The sequence below is a fragment of the Marmota monax genome, unplaced genomic scaffold, assembly GCF_021218885.2.
Source record: "Marmota monax isolate L192 unplaced genomic scaffold, Marmota_monax_Labrador192_F-V1.1 WCK01_AAM20220418_F8-fsc00002, whole genome shotgun sequence".
NCBI lineage: Eukaryota > Metazoa > Chordata > Mammalia > Rodentia > Sciuridae > Marmota > Marmota monax.
In genome coordinates, this window is record NW_026693571.1 from 32,421,773 (window position 1) to 32,436,725 (window position 14,953).

At 38.7% G+C, this 14,953-nt stretch overlaps 1 protein-coding gene and 1 long non-coding RNA gene across 3 annotated transcripts in view; one reads left to right on the forward strand and one right to left on the reverse strand.

Moving 5' to 3' along the window:
- The window catches only part of Fnip2 (folliculin interacting protein 2), a 114,238-nt gene extending 112,162 nt beyond the window's left edge, over positions 1–2,076 (reverse strand). Inside the window, exon 1 of one of the 2 annotated variants that reach the window (XM_046458814.2) lies at positions 1,912–2,076. In XM_046458814.2, coding sequence (XP_046314770.1) covers positions 1,912–2,018 — 107 coding nt within the window. In that variant the 5' untranslated portion in view covers positions 2,019–2,076. The remainder of the gene's footprint in view (positions 1–1,911) is intronic. The other variant, XM_046458819.2, reaches the window with a different exon arrangement.
- Positions 2,077–2,387: 311 nt separating this feature from the next.
- LOC124102496 (uncharacterized) lies at positions 2,388–13,720 on the forward strand. The gene is made up of 3 exons (XR_006854885.2): positions 2,388–2,580; positions 5,007–5,114; positions 13,193–13,720. It is a non-coding gene; the product is annotated as an uncharacterized LOC124102496 (long non-coding RNA).
- The last annotated feature ends 1,233 nt before the right edge of the window (positions 13,721–14,953 follow it).

The window sequence follows — 14,953 nt, forward strand, 5'->3', positions numbered from 1 at the left end:
CAAGTGAGGTATTCAACAGAGATCCCCAAATTCTCCAAAAACACTTACTCAAAATCTTACAGAAAATCCTAATGAGGTCAAGGAAAAAAAAAAAAAAAAAAAAAAAAACCCGCAGTCTGTGGCACAATTTTTTTATCCTTCATTTTACACCAATGAAAAGTCAGAACACTGTACTGAAAATGTTCCCACAAAGTGGGAATCAATTTCCCTAATATGGCAAGCCCTAAATATAACCACAATTGTTTTTGTTTAAAATACGCCCAATTAAACTTAGAGATGGAGGAAGTGGTGGTAGGCAACTGAGCAGCCAACAGAGAAAATAATGACAACACAACTCCACTATCTCCGTCGGCATTTACAATGCCTTTAAATGCCCTCAGCAAGACACCTGTAACACACATGCCCCTTTTCCTACAGGCTTTGTACCCTTGATCCAATCTGGGTTACTGAGAAGGAGAGGAAGAAATTACACACCCTGGTTCTGAAGTAATTCTACCATTCTGAGAAGGTACATGGCATCACTAGTGCTCAGAGTAGTACAAGGCAGAAAATTCCCTGCTCAAATTATAAGGATTCAGTTAGCCTAAAGGAAATATGAGACTTTAACTATAGTAGACAAAACAAAAGGGGCAGTTCTTACAATTTACCTTTCAAACACCACACACACCTCACAAAAAATACTAGTTATTTAATTCTCACATAACTACAGTGAGGGACTGTGGGTTTTTAAGTGGAATTCAAGAAAAGTTTTACACAAAGCATAAAACTTAATCCAAAATTCATTTCAAAGTTTCACCTGAAACTTTTAAAAGGTTTATTGTACTGGGTCTAGATCTATTAAACAATAGTCTTGCTTTTGCAAAACATTTTGCAAGACATTTTGGCCAAAAGCACCTGTCAGAGTGTCATAATTGGGAGTGGATGCTCACTAAAAAAAAAGAAAAAGAAAAAAATTGCTTGAAATCTTTTATAAATAAATAAACTTCTCAACATAAGGGTTCTGAAAGGCAATATGGGACATTTTTAAAAATAACTTAGCCCTTTTCAAGGGCAGAATAGTATGGGAAATTTACTCCTGATTAAACTGCTTAGATAAAAACGCAGGTTCTGCCACTTACTGCTGTGGTTCTTGAGAAAGCTGCTTAAGCTCTCTATGACTTTAGGTTTCTTGCCTGTAAAATGGGAATAAATAGCATCCTTCTCACGGCGTCCTTAGAGAAGGAGAGAACTCAACACAAATCATTTAAAAGAGTAAACGCTCAATAAATGATTATTCAAAGATATGTATCCAGAATATTGAATCTATTAAGTATATGCATCAGCTTTGTTAAACTGAAATCTCGTACATTTCATAAAAGCATTTCACTCCCCCTTTTCACACATCATGCGGCATCAACGTTCCAAATGATGTGGAAATTACATACTTTCATTCATCCGTTGGAGAGCTTGTCATATATGGCAAGAAAGAAGAAAGATGCCTTTTTAGTGGCTGTTGCTCCTTCACAACTTCAAAATACTGTCACGCACACAATAGGCTGGTGCTGCCCTCAAAATGACAGCTCACAGCTTTGCAGGGCCCGCAGAGGCTCCAGGCGGCTGTGCCCGGAAGGGGTTCACCTCAACCACCGCCAATCTCTCAGAGCAGAGCCCTGTGCACGCCCGGGACCCCGAGAACACGCGTAACTCTTCCCAACCGGGAAGGACCCTGAGTGGTGGAGAGGGAGGGAGGAAGGTAGGGAGGAAGAGACCCTCAGGTCAGAGGGTCCCGGGCAGCACTCCGCGCGGGCGCGTGCACGGTGACAAACCCCGGGCCGGGAGCCGGCGACGGCGGCGACGTCCCGGCTCCCGCCCCTCTGACCAGCGTAAAGCCGATGCGGGTACCGCGCGGGACTCGCCCTCGGCGCCCCTTACCTAAAGGTGGGTCCTTCCTTGGGAGCCCTGCCCTGGGCGGACGCCGACGTTGTGCTGCCGCCGCTGCCCCTTTTGTTGAAGAGCTTCTGGAGTAGGGTTGGGGCCATGATGCTGCCGCCGCCGCTGCAGCTCCGGCCGCGCGCTCGGGGCCGGCGGCTCAGCGCGCAGCCAGGCGCGGCGGCCGCAGCGGCGGGGCCATAGCGGCGGCGGCGGCGGGGCTGCGGCGGCTAAGGAACTGCGCTCCGCGCCGGGGACGCCGGCGGCCGGTCATATGACTGGGCCGGCCCGCCGCCTCGCGCGCTGACAGTTACCTCCTGCGGGAGGAGTCCGCAGCCCCGCGGCGGCGCGGGAGGAGCGCGGCGGCCCCGGCGGCGGCCATTGGCCCGGCGGCCGCCCGCCCCGGGCGCACGCAACCCCGCGGGAGGCGGAGGCGGGAGACGGAGGCGCGGCCCGAGCAGCGGCCCCTTGCGTGGGGCGGGGCGTGGCAGCGCGGAAAGGGGACCGGGCTGGGGCCGGTGACGGCGGGGGCGCGGTTCCACCAGGGCTCGAGGCTCCACGAGGGCACGAGGCTCCTTGGAGCCTTGGGTCTCGCCTCGCGGTGAGAAGGCGGCTGGCCGACCTTTGTTCTTTCGAGACAAAGCCCTGAACTTGGGTCCTCGCGCTGCGCAGGTACGAGGACTCCTTTATAGAAGACGACTGCTGGGGAGAGGGCTTAGTGCTTGAGTTTGCTGTTTCCATGGCCACCCAAGGTGTTGATTGGCAGGTTTCTTCCACATCCAGAGATTTCTCCGTTAAAATTTAAGCAGTTTGCCCTAAGCAGCTTAGCGAGACCCTGTCTCAAAATCAAAATGAAAAAAAAAAGGGCTGGGGATGTGGCTCAGTGGTAAACCACCCTGTATTCAATCCTCAATAACCAAAAAGAAAAAAAATATATATTTTAAGCAGTTTATGTCATTAGTTCTGCTTGACATCTTGGGTCACACCACATACCATGATTATATAAAAAGTTGCATGTGAAATGTTAAGCCCTTTTTTAAAAATGCGTGGAGCATATTATATAGATTTAGAACCAAGGTAATTTATAGAGGAATTGCTTTCCTAATTTATATTTAACAATAAAGGCATATAATTATACTAATAACTGCACATAGTATCTGGATTGGGGAAAGACTGAATTGTATTTGAGTTCATTTTCCTGTCCAGTCCCACCGCAGCTCCCCTGAGAATTTAATGTTTTGTGATGAAGGACGTTTCCAGATTTAAAGCAACTTCTTTATGTTTTATAAGCTTTGGACTCAAAAAGTTTTTCAGATGATGGATAATAGAGCAAAAGTGAGTAAAATCTCAAGCCTACCTCCTGGGCTCTCCAACTTATTCCTTTGAACAAGTCCTTTGAGGACTCTTGAAGACTCAAAAAGGCAAATGTATTTCCATAAATATAAGTAATCAAAAATATCAGGAGACTGGAAGTATAACTGAACCGTAGAGCACTGACCTGGCATTCTCAAGGCTCTGAGTTAGATCCCCAGCAAGGGAAAAAAAAAAATGTTCAGGATCTAAGTTTAATTTTAATTTGCATTCCCCACCCCTCTTTAATTGTGTAGGTTTCTGGCCTTGGTTGGAAAATAGCTATGAATAAATAGGTATGAAAAATAAAATGCTGCAGTTTCACAAAGCTAAGGGAAAGATGGTAGAGACTAACACTTAAATTGTTTTTTTCTCTGAGATTTTTTACTGTTAAGGTGGTGGCTTTAGGTATTCATAGTGGGGAGCAGTCATCCTTTTGCACTACTAAATGTAAGCAGAGCCCGGATTTTAACTTTGTTCTGTTTACTAAGGGTCTTCACCTCATAAAGGTGCACTATTTATCAGAATCCTATAAGGTAGGTATTGGCTCCATCTCTGTGACTTAACACACTGGGGTGGCCACAAATCTCCTTTTCTTACCCCATCCTTGGTCAGAAAATGCCCTTTATTATTGTAACTAAAACCTAAGTACTCCCTATGAGCCTAGAAGCTTTTGTAATTACATAAAGAACTTGACAGGTCTTCCTTGTTCCCTGTGGTCAAGAACTGTCAGTTCTAGCCCAGTCCAAGTATGCAATACAACCATCCAAAAGAGGGCCAGGTGCAGTAGCACAGGCCTGTAATCCCAGTGGCTCTGGAGGCTGAGACAGGTAAGAAAGGAGAATTGAGAGTTCAAAGGCAGCCTCAGCAACTCAGTGAAGACCTAAGCAACTCAGCGACACCCTGTCTCTAAATAAAATACAAAAAATGGGCTGAGGATGTGGCTCAGTGGTTAAGCACACCTGGGTTCAAAAAAAAATCATCCAAAATAGTCTACTCCATTAACTTAGTTATGGTCTTGACTAGGCAACAAACCATTAAGGACAAGACTTCAAGTTAAGGAGAAAAAAGGATATGAAATGATTCTGCTCCCTCCTCTTTCTCCTTTGCTTCCTCTCAACATCACATTCTTCCTCATTCTAGTTCTAGTCATTCCACCTGCTTTAAGTTTTCCAAGTGTACAAAAATCCTAGCCAACAAAGTTCTGGGAGATACAGCCCTAGACATCTTTCCCAGTCTCATCAATTTTCTTTTTGGCTATTCAGGGCCTCTTCAAAAACCCAGTCTTTTGTCTGTCATTCATTGGTCACTGCCTGTCGCTGAAACTGGTCACAGTCCTGGTCTCCAGCACTGATCATATGACTCTGTATGCAACTGTCAAAGAGGAACAGGGAATGTAATAATATTCTGAAAACTTGGAGATGACAGAATAACATTAATATGAAAATAAAGGACTTAAAAGGGCTGACATGTATCCAGGTTTATTCTGAGTCCAGGTGACAGTTGTTAGTGTATGTTCTGTAAGTTGTTTCAGTTTGACTTTCACAGATAGACTGTCATGGACTTTGTCAGTAGCCTCCCTGGTGTGTTATACCACCTTCTTCCTGACAAAGGAGGCAAGAGGAAAAGGAGCTGGTGGAGGAGTTATTCTAGAAAAAGTTTCCTTAATTTTAAGAGATATTTTTTTCTTCCTTTGGATATTGTATGTCTAAATTCATTGCTGCAACTGTCTTGATACAAATATATAGATGAAACCAGAACTGAAAATTGCAGAACTGAGAATTATAATCAAGCTGGGTCCTTAATGACATTATTGATCCACCGTCCATCTATACTAAGCTGCTTCTCCCAATTAGGTGAGTTAATTTTTATTATCTGAGTCTAAAAAAGAATCTTTGAGAGGTTCGTTGGTTCTGTTTTTCTCTGTTGCTTATTATGTTAAATAAACCTATATCTATTTATCTATCAGTATGCCAGAGGAAAAAACTCATCACCAATGATCCTGTTTAGTTTTTCTTTCTTTCTTTTTTTTTTGACAGTGCTGGGGATTGAACCCAGAACCTTGCACATGATAATCAAGTGCCATAACATTGAGCTACATTACCCAGCCCCATTTTTTTTATATTTTAAGTTATTTTGCAAATCATTTACAGAAGCAAGAATAAAAGAATACTGAAAAGATATTTAATAAGTTTTAATTTAAACATAGCAAACTCATTTTTTTATCCCATATTTTCCTACATTTGAAGAAATAGGTACCATAAATGGTAGTTTCAGTTTGAATAAAACTAGTTATCCATTAACATATATGAGCCAGGAACATAATTATCATATTCATTTCAAATACATCTCTGACAATTTTAGTTCATAATTAATCTTGTTTCTTGTACCTGAAAAACACAAAACTCAAAGCTTTTGAAAACTTCAATGATTCATCATTTTGTTGAAGACAGGATAGCCATATTCTTTGCTTCTTAACTGCGAAACATTTTCATTTTTAGGTTTATAAACAAAAATTAGAATTAGCAATTCATGGAATTTTTTTTCATCTCTACCTCAGATGTTTCCTTCCATTCACCTATGTATGTGCATATTCCTTTATTATTTGTTGCCTTGAAAACTTTATAAAGTATGTTGATACATGAGATCACAAAAGATAGCAGAACATATATCACATTTTTTTTCTTTTTATTGGTTCTTTTAAATTATATATAACATTGGGACTCATTATAAAAGCATGGAATATAATTTGCTCTAATTCAGTCCCCAGTATTTCCTCTTACCTTCGCCTTATCCCTCCCCTTCTCTCTACTCTACTGATCTATTATGCACTTTTAGTTGTTTTTTGTTTTGTTTTGTTTTTTAAGTTAGTGTCTTGTGATGGTGAGATTCACTGTGGTCTATTCATACTTGTACATAGGAAAGTTAGGGAAGATTCATTCTACTCTTCTTCCTTTATCCCATCCCTTCTCCCAACCCCTCAGTTCCCTTCATCTATTCTACTGATCTTTCTTCTATTTTGATAAAATGTCCCCTCCCCCACTTTTCCCAGATCATATGGTGATATCATTCCTAAATTTCTGAGAAATCTCCATACTGCTTTTCAAAGTGGTTGCACTAATTTGCAGTCACACAAACAGTGTATGAATTTACCTTTTTCTCCACATCCTCACCAACACTTGGTATTATTTGTATTCTTGATAATTGCCATTCTGGCTGGAGTAAGATGAAATCTCAATGTAGTTTTGATTTGCATTTTTCTAATTGCTAGAGATATTGAATATTTTTTTCATGTACTTGTTGATGATTTGCATTTATTTCGAGAAATGAATTTTTAGCTTTTTTTGCCCATTTATTGATTGGGTTATTTGGTATTTTGGTATTAAATTTTTTGAGTTCTTCATATATATTCTGGATATTAATGCCCTATTTGAAAAGCAGGTGGCAAAGATCTTCTCCCATTCTGTGGGTTCTGTCTTCACACTCTTGTTTCCTTTGCTGTGCAGAAGCTTTTAAATTTGATGTCATCCCATTTATTGATTTTTTTTTTTTTAAATTTCTTGTGCTTTAGGATTCTTGTTTAAGGAAGTCGATTCCTATGCCAACATGTTGGAGTATTGGGCCTACATTTTCTTCTAGCAGTTGCAGAGTTTTGGGTCTAATTCCTAGGTCTTTGATCCACTTTGAGTAGACTTTTGTGCTAGATGAGAGACAGGAGTCAAGTTTCATTCCTCTACATGTAGATTTCCAGTTGAAGAGGCTATCTTTTCTCCAACATATGGTTTTGGTTTCTTTGTCTAGTATAAGATAATTGTATTTATATAAGTTTGTGTGTGTCTTTTATTCTATTCCATTTGTCTTTCATGTCTGTTTTAGTGATAGTGCCATGCTGTTTTTATTAATATAGCTCTGTACTATAATTTCAGATCTGGTCTTCTGCTTCTAGCATCACACTTTCTGCTCAGGATTGCTTTAATTATTCTAGGTCTCTAATCTTTCCAAATGAATTTTAGAACTGCTCTGTCTACTTCTGTGAAGAATGTCATTAGTATTTTGATGGGAATTGTATTGAATCTGTATAACACTTTTGGTAGTATGGCCATTTCTGTGATGGGGGGGTAAACTGGGGATTGAACTCAGGGACATTCAACCACTGAGCCACATCCCCAGCCCTATTTTGTATTTTCTTTAAAGACAGGGTCTCACTGAGCTGCTTAGCAGACTTGCTTTTGCTGAGGCTGGCTTTGAACTTGAGATTCTTCTGCCTCATCCTCATGAGCCACTGGGCTTACAGGCATGCGTCACTACACCTGACAACATGGACATTTTGATACTAATTTTGCCTCTCCAAGAACATGGATGGTCTTTCCATCTTCTAAGGTCTTCTTCAATTACTTTCTTCATTGTTCTGTGGTTTTCATTGTAGGGGTCCTTCATCACATCCTTTGTTAAATTAATATTTTATTAATATTTTGAGTTTATTGCAAATGGGAACTTCTCCCAATTTCTTTTTTAGCATATTAATTATTGGAGTATATGAAAGCGATTGATTTAGGTACATCACACATCTTTTTAAAATGGCTTGGGTTCTCAACCTAGATGCCCTTCAATGGATGAATGGATAAAAAAAAAGTGGCATTTATACACAATGGAGTATTACTCTGCATTAAAAAATGACAAAATCATAGAATTTACAGGGAAATGGATGGCATTAGAGCAGATTATGCTAAGTGAAGCTAGCCAATCCCTAAAAAACAAATGCCAAATGTCTTCTTTGATATAAGGAGAGTAACTAAGAACAGAGTAGGGTCGAAGAGCATGAGAAGAAGATTAACATTAAACAGGGATGAGAGGTGGGAGGGAAAGGGAGAGAGAAGGGAAAATGCATGGAAATGGAAGGAGACCCTCAGAGTTATACAAAAGTACATACAAGAGGAAGTGAGGGGAAGGGGAAAAATAATATAAGGGGGACAAACGAATGTCAGTAGAGGGGGCAGAGAGAGAAGAGGGGAGGGGAGGGGAGGGGAGGGGGGATAGTAGAGGATAGGAAAGGCAGCAGAATACAACAGACACTAGTATGGCAATATGTAAATCAATGGATGTGTAACTGATGTGATTCTGCAATCTGTATATGGGGTAAAAATGGGAGCTCATAACCCACTTGAATCAAATGGTGAAATATGATATATCAAGAACTATGTAATGTTTTGAACAGCCAACAATAAAAAATTTAAAATGGCTTGGGTTCTAGTTGCAAAATATTGAATAAGAAAGTCATTCCCATTAAATGTCTAACTGGATGAGAATTCCATACTTTTTTTTTTAATACTTAAATACATGTTGTTGAGTCATCTTTCTTAGCTTGAGAAAATCATCCAGAATGTCCTTTGTGAATTCACAGTCTAAGAATTCACTTGTATGATACATTGCACCATCATCCTTAAAATCTAGAGGTTTTTTTTTTTTTTTTGCATTCATTTTCTAATTTTTCTAATATTTTGAAATGTTTCTCTTTATCAATTTTCCTTTCTTTGCTATATGGGATGACAAATGAAAAACTCTGAATTTCATTAGTGGTTAATAAAAGATTAAAACAACAATAAACAATGCAAAGATACTATCTCCAGATTTTTTTTTAATACTCCCTTAAATGATGATGCAGTCCCAGCGGCTCAGGAGACCAAGGCAGGAGGATTACAAGTTCAAAGCCAGCTTCAGCAAAAGCTGGGCGCTAAGCAACTCAGTGAGACTCTCTCTAAATAAAATACAAAATAGGGTTGGGGATGTGGCTCAATGGTTGAGTGCCCCTGAGTTCAATCCCCAGTCCCCCATCCCCCACACAAAAAAGAGAGAATGCAATATTTTAGACATTGTAGTGAACCAAGAAAATTATTATCTTACAGTGAATGATTTATTTCACTATTGAATCTACCTGCTAGGTGATTACAAATTCTATACCTTTTGCCTTTTCTAGCACAGTTAGGAGTATTGTTGAGTAATGTGGAAATAATTCTTACAATAATGATATATCAAAATGTTTTATTTGTATGAAACTAGAGGAAATCAAAATCACTAAGAGACTATAAGAAAAGGTCCAGTGGACCCTTTATGGCAATTGCAAGATAGAATGAGTTTTAGTTTTTTTAAAAAACAAAATTTATTTTTTTTGAAAAGTGAGTGTAAAAAAGAATAGAAGTTATGAAATAGTTATCCTTGTAACCAGAACATCTCAGAAAAAATAAAATTCAAAATCTAAAATTGAACTGAATGAACCCTAATGGGTTAATCCGTGGTAAATTTGTCCCTCTGGCATTTGCAACAGAGTTTAATCTACCTGATAATTTACAGTGGTAATCAGTGACCCCCACAGTACTGAAATCAAAGGACATTTTCCTATCATCTTTGCAATCAAATTGATCATATCTTCCTTTTTGAAACCTGCATTCTTTGGTACTGCATGCAGACTTCCTTCTGATTTTAACCAAACTTAAAGACTACTCTCTCATCCTCCAGAAGGTACTTCTCTTTAAAATAGGAAATTCTTAAAAAAAAAAAAAAAAAATAGGAAATTCTTAAAGGCTTTCCTTCTCTCTCTTCTACTCTTTTCATCTATATCCTCCCTCTCCCTAAATAAACTCACCCATTCTGTGACTTTAAATGTCATCTATTTGTTGATGACACATAATCTTTTACCTCTGGATCTGACATCTCTTCCCGATATTTATAATCACCTCCCTACTTGGTATATCTGCTTGGATATCTTACAAACATCCCACACTGAACTCTTGATCTTTACTTGTTCCAAATTCTGCTTCTCTTGACATCTTCCCTATGACATCTGCCTCTATATATTTGTTTAAAACAGAAACACAGGAAGCTCTCTTAACCCTTCTCTTCTAAATTTCAAATATTTCTTTCTGTGTACATTGCCACCGCCTTAGTTCAAGCTACCATTATGTCCGGGACTTTGGCAAGAGCCATAATTGGTACTTCCTTGCCCCATTGCCACTGCCATAGGGATCTTTCAAAAATGTAAATTGTTTCATGTCACTTCCTTGATTAAAACATTTCAATGGTTTCTAGTAAACCTCCTAGTAATTCTCCTAGTAAAACCCAAAATTTTTAGTGTTGCCTGCAAAGTCCTATATGATTAGGTCACTGTCTACCTCCCAAATATATCTCACATCACCCTCCACCCCACACACTGGCTATCTTCCAGTCACAGTGATGTGCTTTTACTTCTACCCACACCCCCTTCCCACAACTATGTCTGGTTAACTCCTATTTATTTTTCACTGCTCAATTTAATGTCACTGATTACACATCGACTGGCTAACTCCCTTTATCTCCATTTTTAGTTACTCCTCTGATTCTGTTTTCTAGTCCCTTAAAACACTGGATTTTAGGGCTATGGTGTAGCTCAGTGATAGAATGCTTACATAGCATGTACAAAGTCGTGGGTTTAATCCCCAGCACTGAAAGAAAAAGGAAGGAAGACACTTCCAACTCCCAACCCCAACTTTTATTTCATAGTTTCTTTTCAGGATTAGTCGTTTATGATTCAGGAAATATTTGCCTATTTCCTAATAATACCTCTGTAATGTTTAACTTTGGTCTAAGCTTTCAATAAGAGCCTATCCAGTCAATGTATGTGTTTTAGATTCTGTGGACAGTATGTCACCTCTACAGGTAAGATATTAGGGAGATGTACAGAAATTCTCTCCCATACTCTCAACAATAATCATGGACAGTGCATAAAATTTAGAAAATGAAGAAAAAGTACAAAGATGAATATAAAAATGTATCTATCCCACAGTGTAGATAGATAAAAATAGCTACAATTAATTTGTGACCTTCCTTCTTTCCTTTCTTCTTCTTATTCATTTGTCCTTCCCTAGGACAGTAGTTCACCAAACATCATAGTTGGTTTGCAAATCATTCATTTCACATAAATTTATCTAGTTCGTGTAAATGGTCACTAGTTATTCAGTATTCTAATTAGCGGGTAGCCCTCAAGTATATGTTGCATAAGAATTACTCTGGAGCCAGGCATAGTGTTACATGCCTATAGTTGTTATGACTAGGGAGGATGGCAAGTTCAAGGCCAACCTCTGCAACTTAGTGAGACTGTGTCTCAAAATAAAAAATAAAATGGGCTTAGATGTAACACAGTGGTAGACCATCACTGAGTGCAATCCCCAGTACCAAAAAAAAAAAAAAATTACTTCGGAATTCCACTTATGAATTGTGATTTGCTCACAAGAATCTCCCTTGTACACAATAATTTTTTTCCTTCAAAACTCATTAAAGTGTCAGTAAAGAAATAAAAGAAACAATAACCCATTAACCTATAATGACAAAACAAAGGATGGGGAGTATGAGAGTAGAGATTTCAACAAGTGTTTGGACAAGAAGTATATGGAAGATGACAGTGAATGAAGGAATAGTAATTAGTTTAGCAGAGAAGAGGAGATTGAAACCTAAATCTCAAGATGAAGGCCAGTTCTCCTGGGAGATTAAAGCTTCAGCATTTGGGAGGTACCAGCTGCCCCTGAAAGTTAGTTCAGATACAGGCTCAGATTAGGAGGGATGGTTGCAAGTCTCTTTGAAATAGTTAGCCCCTAGGTTTCTGTACTCAGACTGCACAGCTAGACAGCTTTCCCTCAGTGGACCAAAAGAGGGGCATTAAGTGAATGTTCTCCTCTCAGAGAAGGGGTACAGCAGAGCCCAAATATCACAGGTAGATGTGCCAGCAGTGAAAAACTTCACTGCAGGCACATCTACTTGTGAATTTTAAAAAATCATACTCCACATAGAAAAGGTTATTTTGGCTCATGGTTTTAGAGGTTCCAGTCCAAGATCAAGTGGACCCATTGCTTTAGACCTCTGGTGGGGTGCCAGATGCAAAATGGACATGTGTGGCAGAGCAGAACCACTTATCTCATGACTAGAGAACAAAAGAGAGCAAGAGGAAGGGACCGGGGTCCCACTGTTTCCTTCAAGGGTATGCCCCTAATGACCTGAAGATCTGTTACTAGGCCCTACTTTTAAAAGTTCCACCACCACCCCAATAGCAACAGCAAGCTATTAATCATTTCAAGTATCTCATTATAGTGATGGAAAGTTGACTAACACAAATGTGTAGTATCTCAAAATATGAAGGGGAATCTGTGAATATTTACACTTGTAAATATTCAATAAAAGGTAAAAATAAGGTTGTGGAAAGATAGAAAATAAAAGAGGAAAGATGAGAATGTCAGAGAATCCTAGTGTTTATTAATAGGAATTTTAGGAAGAGCAATCAGAAAAAAATAAGGAGAGCAAATTATCAGGGAAATTATAGAAGGAAATTTCCCAGACTCAAAGATAGGAGTGCTTTTATTTTGGAGTTGTAGATGGACAGAATGCCTTTTTTTTATTTATTTATTTTTATGTGGTGCTGAAGATCGAACCCAGTGCCTCACACATGCTAGGCAAGTGCTCTGCCACTAAGCCACAACCCCAGCCTAGGAGTGCCCATTATTGACAGGCTCATCTTAAAATTTTAAACAAAACCATTTCAAGTCACATCATGTTTCAGAACATCTTGGACAAAGAAAAAAATTATAAAATCTACAGAAACAGAAAGCTGATCAGAAAAAAACCCTCAAAATTGCATCAGTATTGTTACCCTTGATAGAAAATAATAAAGCATAACCTTAAAAATTAGGGAAGGCTGGGATATAATTCAATGAAAGAACATTTGCTTAGCATATCCTGGTTCTATCCCCAGGACCAAAAAGACAGAAAGAAAGAGAACTAAAAAAAATCTGAGGGAAAACTATTTTTAGCTTAGAATCCTTAACCAAACTAACTGTGAATCAAGTCACATAAATTATACATTTTCAGATATACAAGATCTCAAATGTTATACCTCCTGTGCATTCTTTCTTAGGAAACTGGAAGGACTACTTCAGCAAAATAAGGAAATAAAAAAAGAACATGGAAGATGTGGAAAAGAAGATACAACAAGAAAAGTAGCAAGGAAAATCCTAAGGTGGCACGAGGGGATATCCCAGAACTTCAAGGAAACAACAGTACCGGAAATGAGGAGGAAGAAAGAGGGCTCCAGAGGCAGCTCAGAAAAAATTTAAAAATAAATAAATAATGTTAAAGTGTTTTCAGCATTAAAAAAAAAAATGGGATTGGGGGCTGGGGTTGTAGCTCAGTGGCAGAGCATTTGCCTAGCATGTATAAGGCACTGGGTTCAATCCTCAGCACCACATAAAAGTAAATAAAATAAAGGTATTGTGTCCATCTACAACTAAAAAAATATATATATGAAATTGGGCTGGGGTTGTGGCTCAGCGGTAGAGCATTTGCCTAGCATATGCAAGGCCTTGGGTTCGATCCCCAGCACCACATAAAAATAAATAAAGTTATGGCATCCAACTACAACTAAATAAATATTTATATATATATATACACACATATATATATATATGTATATATGTGTATATATATGAAATCGGTCAGTATATAGCAGAGATGCTGGAACATTGGGAAAACATTAACAATAGGTAGATAAAATAATGGGAAAATGAGGCAGTTATTAACTTCAAAAAAAATGAAAACATGGAGGAAAAGAAGTTGCAATCATCATAGTTCACTCTGATTAATATTGATATTGACTTACCATTGACCATTGGTTTAACAAAAAATTATAATTAGGGTTCAGGGTAAGAAAAACAAAGTTGAGCTAGGGGAGAGATATTTAGTGTTTTTTCACCATGCCAGGAAGTCAACAGACAAGGACTAAAGTTGATAAATCAGCAAACAGTGGTATAAGGAGCTTGAGATCTAGCTCAGTGATAGAGCAGTTGCCTAGAATGTACAAGGCCACAGGTTTAATCTCCAGCACCAAAATCAAGGAAAGAAAAATGGACATAGCATATATGTTTTTTAATATATGGAGAAAAATATTAGTGAAATTAAAGAAGTTGAGGGATAAGACTAGGTGTTGAGAAAAGTAGGGATAAGAGACTTGTTTTAACCACAAGCCTTCTAGTACTGTTTGACTTTTAAAATGATATACATGGATATGCTTATTTCTCTTGTGTTTTCCTTTTATTAAAAAAAAAGTTTATTTTTTAATTTTAAAGGTGCATGTTAGGGCCAGGCACAGTGGTGCATGCCTGTAATTTCAGCGGCTCAGGAGGCTAGGGCAGGAGGATCACAAGTTCAAAGCCAGCCTCAGCAAAAAGCAAGGCACTAAGCAATTCAGTGAAACCCTGTCTCTAAATAATAATACAAAATAGGGCTGGGAATATGGCTCAGTGGTTGAGTGCCCCTGAGTTCAATCCCTAGTACAAAAAAAAAAAAAAAAAATGTTGATATTGGTGCTGGGGTTGTGGCTCTGTGGTAGAGAGCTTCCCTAATGTGTGAAGCACTAGGTTTGATCCTCAGCACCACATAAAAATAAATAAAATAAAGGTATTATGTCTATCTGCACTAAAAAAAAAAAAAAAAAAAAAAATTTAAAAAGTGAATGTTGTTCAAAGTTTTATTTTGGGGTTAAGGGTATAACTCAGCGGCAGAGTACTTGCCTAACATATGTAAGGCCCTGAGTTCCATCACCAGCACAGCAAAAATAATAATGATGATTATTGTTGTTGCTGTTGTTTCTGGGCCTGATCTGGTGAGATTTCAAACCAGT